Source organism: Aptenodytes patagonicus, chromosome 31 (genome assembly GCF_965638725.1).
Source record: "Aptenodytes patagonicus chromosome 31, bAptPat1.pri.cur, whole genome shotgun sequence".
Lineage (NCBI taxonomy): Eukaryota > Metazoa > Chordata > Aves > Sphenisciformes > Spheniscidae > Aptenodytes > Aptenodytes patagonicus.
Window position 1 is genome coordinate 437,868 of NC_134979.1, and position 10,028 is coordinate 447,895.

Sequence of the window (10,028 nt, forward strand, 5' to 3'; positions counted from 1 at the left end):
GTCGGGCCCCGAGTGCGCCCGGCCCCGGCGCTCGCCCGGCCCCAGCCCCGCCGCCCCCGCCCCGGGGCTGCCCCGGTCCGCCCCCGGCCCCCCCCCCCCCCGGGCCGCCCCCCCGGGCCCCCCTTCCCCGCCCCCCGAAGCCCATCTCGGTCTCCGAGCCCAGAGCAGCAGCAGCCCCAGTCCTGTCCCCATCCTGTGTCCCTGTCCCCCATCCCACATCCCTGTCCCCATCCCACAGCCCTGTCCCCATCCCCTGTCCCCCTCCCACATCCCTGTCCCCATCTCCTGTCCCCATCCCACAGCCCTGTCCCCATCCCCTGTCCCCCTCCCACATCCCTGTCCCCATCTCCTGTCCCCATCCCACAGCCCTGTCCCCATCCCCTGTCCCCCTCCCACATCCCTGTCCCCATCTCCTGTCCCCATCCCACAGCCCTGCCCCCATCCTGTGTCCCTGTCCCCATCCTGTCTCCATCCCACGGCCCCATCCCACATCCCTGTCCCCATCCCACATCCCTGTCCCCATCAGACACTCCACCCCATCCCACGTCCCTGTCCCCATCCCTGTCCCCATCCCATGGCCCTGTCCCCATCACAGACACTCCACCCCATCCCACGTCCCTGTCCCCATCCCACATCCCTGTCCCCATCTTCTGCCCCCATCCCATGGCCCTGTCCCCATCATCTCCCATCCCTGTTCCCATCCTGTCTCCATCCCATGGCCCCATCCCACATCCCTGGCCCCATCCTGTCCCCATCCCGTGTCCCTGTCCCCATCCCTGTCCCCATCCCATGTCCCTGTCCCCATCCCTGTCCCCATCCCGTGTCCTTGTCCACATCTCCCAGCCCCATCCCGTGTCCCTGTCCCCATCATCTCCCATCCCTGCCCCCATGTCCCTGTCCCCATCCCACGTCCCTGTCCCCATCGCAGACACTCCACCCCATCCCCATCCCCATCCCACAGCCCTGTCCCCATCCCCATCCCTGTCCCCATCCCTGTCCCCATCCCGTGTCCTTGTCCACATCTCACAGCCCCATCCCGTGTCCCTGTCCCCATCCCGTGTCCCTGTCCCCATCATCTCCCATCCCTGCCCCCAAGTCCCTGTCCCCATCACAGACACTCCACCCCATCCCCCATCCCGTGTCCCTGTCCCCATCACGGCTGCCCCACTCCCGTCCCCACCCCACAACCTTGTCCCCATCCTGTGTCCCCGTCCCCAGCACAGCCGCCCCCGCCCCATCCCCATCCCAAAGTCTGCTCCTAGCCCCTCTTCCCCGGCCCCATTCCCCGGTCCCCTCCCTTGTCCCCTGTCCCAAATCCCTGTTCCCCGTCCCCATTCCCAGCCCCTCCATCCCTTCTCCCCTCCTGTCCCCAATCCCCGTCCCCCCGTCCCTACTCCCCCCACCCCATTCCCCGTCCCCCATCCCTGTCCCCAACCCATCCCCCCTTCCCTTCCCTGTCCCTGTGTCCCCCCACCCCACCCCGGGCAGGAGCAGGCAGGGGAGCCTGGGGCAGGCAGGAGGAGGCAGGGGCAGGCAGGGGAGCCTGGGGTGGGCAGGGGCAGGCAGGGGCAGGCAGGAGGAGGCAGGGGCAGGCAGGGAGGCAGGAGGAGGCAGGGCAGGCAGGGGCAGGCAGGGAGGCAGGAGGAGGCAGGGGCAGGCAGGGGCAGGCAGGGGCAGGCAGGGAGGCAGGAGGAGGCAGGGGCAGGCAGGGGCAGGCAGGAGGAGGCAGGGCAGGCAGGGGCAGGGGCAGGCAGGGGCAGGCAGGGACAGGCAGGGAGGCAGAGGAAGCAGGGGCAGGCAGGAGCAGGCAGGGAGGCAGGAGGAGGCAGGAGGAGGCAGGAGGAGGCAAGGCAACAAGAGGAGGCAGGAGGAGGCAGGGGCAGGGGCAGGCAGGGCAGGCAGGGAGGCAGGAGGAGGCAGGGGCAGGCAGGGGCAGGCGGTAGCAAGGTGGGGGGGGCGGGGGGGGGGTCCCGGCAGGACGTGGCAGCGGCTGTCCCCCGCCCGGCCCCGCTGCGGTCCAGCCCTGGCCCCGGCCCAGGCGCAGACACTCGGCCCTTCACCGCCGGCACAGAGCCGGCACTGTCCGCCGGCGGCCACCGCCGCGCCGGGGCGGCGGGGGGGGGTGGGGGGGCCGCAGGGATGGGGTGGGGGGGGGGCCTCCAGGTCTGTCCACCCCCCACCCCGGCCACGGCGGCTATTTCGGGAGCTGGAGATTTGACCCCAAAATAGCTGTGGTGGGTGGAGGTGGCGGCCACAGGGGGACGGAGGGGACCCCCTGGGGGTTTTGGGGTACCGGGGGGGGTCTCTGCGGTAAGGGGGGGTCCCTGTGGTAACAGGGGGGGCCCCCAAACAAGCCCCCGAAACCCCTCGGTGACTGAGAAGCAGCAACTTTAATCACTGAAAATCCAAAGCGACCGGGTTTGGGGGGGGGGGGGGGGGGGGTTGGAAACGCCAAAGCCGAATAAAACCACTGGGGTGGGGGGGGCTTGGGGGGAAGGGGTTGCTGTAGGACCTACAATAAAAACAAAGCCCCCCCCGGCCCCCCCTCAGAGGCCCCGGGGCGACCGGGGATCCCCCCCCCCCCCCCCCCCAGCCCCGGGTACCTGCTGCATAGTCGGGGGGCGGGAGGCGATTCAAAGTGCTATCGGGTGCCTGAGTGGTGGAAGGGGGGGGGGGCCCCGTGGGGCGAAAACAGGGGGACACCCCGTCCCCCCCAGCCCCGGGACACGCTGTTATGGGGGTGTCGGGGGGGGCCGCACCCACCCCACCCCCCCCACCCCCCCCCCAAATACACCCCCCACCCCACGGGAGCCGCCCCGGCACGATGGGCACCGGCGCCCCGGGACGGGGGGGGGGGGGTGTTTATTTTACAAGGGCCCGAGGTCGGGGTGAGGGGCACAAGGGACACACAATCCCCCCACCCCCCCAAGACCCCTCGGGGGGGTCCTGCTGCCCCCCCCTCCCCCCTGATTTTTTTTTTTTTTGGGGGGGGGGGGGCCGGCTCAGGAGAGCTGGTGGGGGGCTTCGAGCATCTCCATGAGGAAGGTGTCGATGGGGGTGTCCCCGATGAGCTTGAAGAAGAAGAGGTGCTCGAGGCATTTGAGGCCGATGGAGCGCAGGGCGGGGAGGCGGAGGAGCAGCTTGGCGAACCTGGGGGGGGACCCGGGGCGGGGTGGGAGGTTTAGGGAGGGGGGGGGGGGACACGAGCCCCCCCCCCCCCCAAACCCCCTCCCTACCTGCCCTGTTGCTCCGGGTACTTCTGCTTGCAGTAGGACTCGAGAGAGGCGTAAACCTTCTCCCGGAGCAGCTCCACCTCGCCGGGGTTGGAGAGCCCCTTGGCATCTGGGCGGGGGGCACAGAAAACGAGGTGAGGGGGGGGGGGGCGTCCCCAGCGTGGCGAATGCCTCCCCCCCCCCCCCCCCCCCTCCCCGGGCAGCGCCGTACCCGGGTTGAAGAGGATGATGGCGCGGAGGCAGCCCAGCTCCGTCTTATCCATGCGCATGTCCCGCATCTTGGAGACCAGCTCGGTCAGCACCCTGCGGGGGGAAGGGAAAAAGCGGGGTGCGTGAGCAGGATTTGGGGGGCGGGGGGGAGGGGGTCGGTAGGACCCCTGACACCCTCCCCTCCCCCACCTATCGAAGATGGCCCCCACGCCGGCGCTGTGGGCGCTGTTGCGGTGGACGTGGAGGCCGGTGGCCAGCAGGATCCCGTCCTTGACCGAGATGGAGCGGTGGGAGAAGGAGGCGATGAGCAGCTCGTTCCAGCCTGCGGCGGGGGAGGACGCGGCGTCAGACACCCCCCACCCCCCCCCCCAAAATCCTGGGGGGGGACGGGACGGACGGGGATGGCTCAGGCCCCAGGCTGTGGGGCTGACACCCCCCCCACCTCCCACCTCGCCTGCCCCGTGCCGGGCTGCAGATGCCCCATCCCGACCCCAAAGGCCCCCCCATGCGTCGTGTGTGTCCCCCCAACTGCTCCCACCCGCAGGGCCCCCCCAAATACCCTCAGGTGCCCCAAACCAGCCCCCCATGGGGCAGATCCGCCCCCTCCCCCCCCCAGACCCCAACTGCTCCTTTCCAGGCCCTCTCCAGCCCCCCATGGGGCAGACACCCCCCTTCCGCCCCACGCTGTCCCCTCCAACCCCACAGTGCCCTTCCCACGGGGCAGGTGCCCCCCTGCAGCCCCCCCCTCCGGGCAGCCCCAATGTGGGGCAGATGCCCCCCAGACCCCCCCCCTTCCGTGGGGCAAATCCTCTCCTGGACCCCCAGATGCCCCTGTTGTGGGGCAGATCCCCTCCTGTGGACCCCCAGACACCCCCTCCGTGGGGCAAATGCTCCCCCCGTGGGGCAGATTCCCTCCTGTGGGCCCCCAGACACCCGCTCCGTGGGGCGAATGCTCCCCCCGTGGGGCAGATTCCCTCCTGTGGGCCTCCAGACACCCCCTCCGTGGGGCACGTCCTCCTACGACTCCCCAAAAACACTGTCTGTGGGGCAAATCCCCTCCTGCAGCCCCCCAGAAGCCCCCTCCGTGGGGCAAATGCTCTGCCCGTGGGGCAGATCCAGTCCTGTGGACCCCCCAAAACCCCCTCCGTGGGGCAGATCCTTTCCTGCAGCCCCCCCAGTGCCCCCTCCGTGAGGCAAATGCTCCCTCTGTGGGGCAAATGCCCTCCTGTGGACCCCCAAAAGCCTCCTCTATGGGGCAAATGTTCCCCCGTGGAGCAGATTCCCTCCTGCAGCCCCCCAAAACCCCCTCCATGGGGCAGATACCCCCTGGATAACCCTTCCATGGGGCAGATCCCCTCCCGTGGACCCCCAGACACCCCCTCCGTGGGGCAGATCTCCTCCTGCAGCCCCCCAGAACACCCCGCCATGGGACAGACACCCCCTCTGCAGGACACGTCCCCCTGAGGCTCCCCAAACCCCCCCCCCCCTCCTCCGCGGGGCATCCACCCCGCCCCCAGGAGACCCTGGACATCCCCGCCGTGGGGCAAAAGACCCCAAGACGCTCCCCCCCCGGCCTCCCCGCTTCGCCGTGGGGCAGCCCCCCATCCTCACCCGCCCGCAGCAGGATGACTTGGTCGTCCAGGGGCAGCTCGGAGAAATGGGGGATCCTCTTGGCCCACTCCACCAGCGTGAAGAGCTGCTTGTCGGCGGCCTGGCAGATGTTGGTCACCGGGTCATTGGGCTGATGAGTAGGGTGAGGAGGGGGGGGGACACGTAAAGGGGTCAGCGGGGTGGCCCGGAGCCCCCCCGGGGACTCCTCGTGCCCCCCCAAAACAACTCACCGAGCTGCCCCCGGTGCCGGCGCCGTCCACGCTTTGGTCCGATTTCTGCTCCACCGCCAACTCGGCTTCCAAGATCTTCTCCACCGGCATCTCCTCGTTGGCGTTGGCCCCCAGGTCGCCGTCACCTTCCTTCTCCTTCCCCCGTTGTCGCTCCTCCTGCACGGCTGGGGCAGCCGGGGACGGACGGCGGTGAAGAGGTGGGGGGAGCGGTCCAGAGGATCCCTACCCCGTATCCCGGCGTTCCCGGTTACCTTCCCGCTTCATGCCGGTGGCCAGGCACTTCTGGTAGCGGCAGTACTGGCAGCGGTTGCGCTGGCGCTTGTCCACCACGCAGTCCTTGTTGTCGCGGCAGGTGTAGGTCAGGTCCTTGCGGATGGTGCGTTTGAAGAAGCCTTTGCAACCCTCGCAGCTGTACACCCCGTAGTGCTTCCCTGCGGGGAGGGGGGGGGGGGGGGGGGGGGCGTCAGCGGAGGGGACCCCCCCCAACTTCTCCCCACGCGTCCCCACGGCGGGGCGGGGCGGGGGGGTTGAGCGTCCTGCCCCAGGGTGGTGGTTGGGGGGCAGGATGGAAGGGGCACCCGTCCTCTGCGGTCCCCCTCGAGGAGGAGCGAGGTGGCTTCTTCCTCCGTATCCCACCACGGGGAGGAGCGAGGGGGCCTCGTCCCCTACGTCCTACCCCAGGGTGTCCCCACAGCCCAGCCCGAGGAGGACTGAGGTGCTCCCGTCTCCTGTATCCCAAGCCCAGGGAGGATCGAGGTGTCCCCATCCCGCGTGCCACCCCAGGGAGGACCCACGTCTCCCCACGCCCCATCCCGAAAAGGACCGAGGTGTCCCCATCCCGTGTGCCACCCCAGGGAGGACCCACGTCTCCCCACGCCCCATCCCGAAAAGGACCGAGGTGTCCCATCCCGTGTGCCACCCCAGGGAGGACCCACGTCTCCCCACGCCCCATCCCGAAAAGGACCGAGGTGTCCCCATCCCGCGTGCCACCCCAGGGAGGACCCACGTCTCCCCACGCCCCATCCCAAAAAGGACCGAGGTGCCCCCATTGCCTGGGTCCCATCACGGGGAGGACGCAGGCATCCCTGTCCCCCACATCCCACCCCAGAGAGGACCCAGGTGTCCCCATACCGCATCCCAAAGAGCGCTGAGATATCCCCACCCCACGTATCCCGCCCCAGGGAGGACCCTGGTGTCCCCGCACCCATCGCAAAGAGCACTGAGGTGTCCCCATCTCCTGCGTCCCACCACGGGGAGGACTCTGGTGTCCCCATATCCCACCCCAAGGAGGACCAAAACGTCCCCGTCCCCATATCCACTCTAGGGAGAAGCCAGGTCTCCCTATACCTCATCCCAAAAAGGACCAAGGTGTCCCCATCCCCTGTGTCCCACCACAGGGAGGACCCAGGTGTCCCATAACCCCATCCCGAGGAGGACCGAGGTGTCCCCATATACCATATCCCACCCCAAACACAACCGAGATGTCTCCATTCTCTGTGTCCCACCCCAGGGACGACCCAGGCGTCCCCGTACCCCATCCCAAAGAGGACAGAGGTGGCCCCGTACCCATATCCCACCCCAGGGAGAACCCAGGTGTCCCTGTACCCCATATCCCACCCCAGGGAGAACCCAGGTGTCCCTGTACCCCATATCCCACCCAGGGAGGACCCAGGTGTCCCTGTACCCCATATCCCACCCCAAGAAGGACCCAGATGTTCTCGTACCCCGTCACCCACCCAGGAAGGATTCAGGTGTCCCGTCCCCTACACCCTACCCCACCCAGGACCCAGACGTCCCCATGCTCTGTATCCCACCCCCGGAAGGACCCCGGTGTCCCATCTCCCACCCCAGGGAGGACCCAGGTGTCCTCATCCCCCCACCCCCCCACCGGGTATCCCACTCCAGGAGCAACCCAAGCGTCCCCATTCCCCGTGTGCCAGCCCAAGAAGATCCCCAGGTGTCCCCATCCCCTACATCCCACCCCACAGAGGATCCAGCTCGCCCCGTCCCCCGTGTCCCACCCCCAGAAGGACCCTGGTGTCCCCATCTCCTATATCTTACCCCGCAGAGGAGCCAGGTGTCCCCAGTCCCTCTGTCCAGGTGCCCCCAGTCCCTCTGTCCCACCCCTGGAGAGATCCTGAGCGTCCTCAGCCCCTATATCCCACCCTGCCCGGGGTCCAAGGGTCCCCATCTCCTATATCCCACCCCGGGGAGGACCCAGGCGTCCCCACGGCTCCTACGTCCCACCCTTAGAAAGACCCAGGCACCCCCACCCCTCGTATCCCACCCGGGGAGGACCCAGCCGTCCCGGTGTCGCGCAGGGACCCCCACGAGGACCCAGGCGTCCCCAAAGGAACCCCCGGGGAGGACCCAGCCGTCCCGGTGTCGCGCAGGGACCCCCCCGAGGACCCAGGCGTCCCCAGAGGAACCCCCAGGGAGGACCCAAGTGTCCCGGTGTCGCGCAGGGACCCCCCCGAGGACCCAGGCGTCCCCAGAGGAACCCCCAGGGAGGACCCAAGTGTCCCGGTGTCGCGCAGGGACCCCCACAAGGACCCAGGCGTCCCCAGAGGAACCCCCAGGGAGGACCCAAGTGTCCCGGTGTCGCGCAGGGACCCCCACAAGGACCCAGGCGTCCCCAGAGGAACCCCCAGGGAGGACCCAAGTGTCCCGGTGTCACGCTGGGACCCCCACAAGGACCCAGGCGTCCCCAGAGGAACCCCCAGGGAGGACCCAAGTGTCCCGGTGTCACGCAGGGACCCCCACAAGGACCCAGGCGTCCCCAGAGGAACCCCCAGGGAGGACCCAAGTGACCCGGTGTCACGCTGGGACCCCCACAAGGACCCAGGCGTCCCCAGAGGAACCCCCAGGAGGACCCAAGTGTCCCGGTGTCACGCAGGGACCCCCACGAGGACCCAGGCGTCCCCAGAGGAACCCCCAGGGAGGACCCAAGTGTCCCGGTGTCACACAGGGACCCCCACAAGGACCCAGGCGTCCCCAGAGGAACCCCAGGGAGGACCCAGGCGTCACGCAGAGACCCCCACGAAAGACCCAGGTGTCCCCACAGGGACCCCATGGAAGACCCAGACGTCCCCGCAGGGACCTTACAGAGAACCGGGGTGTCCCGCTGCCCCACAGTGACCCCGCAGAAGACCCAGGCGTCCCCCCGGGGACCCCACACAGGACCCAGGTTCCCGGCGTCCCGTAGGGACCCCGCAGAAGAGCCAGACGTCCCCACAGGGACCTCGCAGAAGAGCCGGGGCTCCCGGTGCCCCATAGCGACCCCGCAAAGCCCCCCCCCGGGCGTCTCGCTGCCCCCCTCGGGGACCCCCGGGCTGGCGGGTACCTGAGGAGCGGTCCCCGCAGATGGCGCAGAGGCGTTTGCCGGCGCCGCCGGGGCCGTGGGGGTGACAAGGGACGGCCCGGATACCCAAAGGCGGCTTGACGTCATCCGAGCTGCTGACGGGTGCAGCCCCGAGAGGTTGACCGTGGAGTTGATCTGCGAGAGAAAACGGGGTGGGGGGGGGGGTGGTGGGAGGGGGGAGGGGGGCAGGGCCGGCAGGAGCACGCACGCACCCCCCCCCCTTCTTTCTCCCACCCCTGTAACCCCTTTTTTAGGGGGGGGTGGGGGCCGCCCCCCTTACCTGGGGGCTGCTGACGGGGCCGTAGGCGATGGCGGGGGTGGCGGGGAGCCCCGGGGAGCCCATGGAGGAGCTGATGACGGGGAAGGGGGAGCCAGGCTGGCGACGGGGGAGTTGAGGGAGGAGGTCATGGCCGAGCCGATCATGGAGGGGTGGTGGAGGGGGCCGACGGCTCCGGCGGGGGGGGGAGGCGCTCAGGGGATGAGCTGTCGGGGCTCCGGCAGTCTGGGGGAGGGGGGAGGAGGGGGGAGGGGGTACGGGGGAGGGAGGAGGGGGTGAGGGACCCCCCCCCCAACTCCATCCCCGATCCCCGCCGGCCCCCGCACCTCAGGGGGCCTCCAGAGACACCCCCCAAGCCCAGAGCCCCCCCCCCCCCCAACCCCACCTCAGGGCCCCCCAAATCCACGGGCTTCTCCCCACAGCCCCCCCCTTTGTACCTGCAGCCCCCCAGTGTCAGGCCAGGGCCCCCCTCGAATCCATAAGTTACCCCCCCCCGCCCCCCCCAGCCTCGCTTTGCATTGGCAGCCCCCCAAAATCATCCCAGCCTGCCCTCCCCACCCCCACCCCCCCGGGCTCCCCCTCCCCAGCCCCCCTCGGCACCCACAGCCCCCCAACATCACCTCAGGGCCCCCCCAAACGTGTAAGCACCCTCCAAACCCCACTGTCGCACCTCAGGGCCCCCCCCAAATCAGTAAGCTGCACCCCCCAGCCCCTCTTCGCATTTGCAGCCCCCCAACATCAGGACAAGGCGCCCCCGGACCTGTAAGCTGCCCCCAAACCCCTCTTTGCACTTCAGGGCCCCCCAAACCCATAACCTGCCCCCCCCCACAGCCCCCCTTTGTACCTGCCCCCCCCCAGCCCCCCTTTGCACCCACAGCCCCCCAACCCCACCTCAGGGCCCCCCCCAAATCCATAAGCACCCCCCTACAGCCCCCCCCCCCTACAGCCCCCCTTTGCAGATGCAGCCCCCCAACATCGCCCCAGGACCCCCCCCCGAACCCATCAGCACCCCCCCACGGCCCCCCCTTTGCACCCCAGGGCCCCCCCAAACCCATCAGCACCCCCCCCACGGCCCCCCCTTCGCCCCCTCAGCCCCATAAGCTGCC

General features: G+C 69.8%; 1 protein-coding gene across 1 annotated transcript; it reads right to left on the reverse strand.

Moving 5' to 3' along the window:
* Positions 1 to 2,841: 2,841 nt before the first annotated feature.
* On the reverse strand, positions 2,842 to 9,097 carry RXRB (retinoid X receptor beta). Its single transcript, XM_076360865.1, is given in 11 exon segments — positions 2,842 to 3,150; positions 3,237 to 3,342; positions 3,445 to 3,536; positions 3,633 to 3,765; positions 5,055 to 5,184; positions 5,285 to 5,448; positions 5,536 to 5,715; positions 8,628 to 8,747; positions 8,750 to 8,780; positions 8,926 to 9,020; positions 9,023 to 9,097. Coding segments are annotated over 11 exon segments (1,245 nt in total). The 5' UTR covers positions 9,069 to 9,097; the 3' UTR covers positions 2,842 to 3,002.
* Between the last annotated feature and the right edge of the window lie 931 nt (positions 9,098 to 10,028).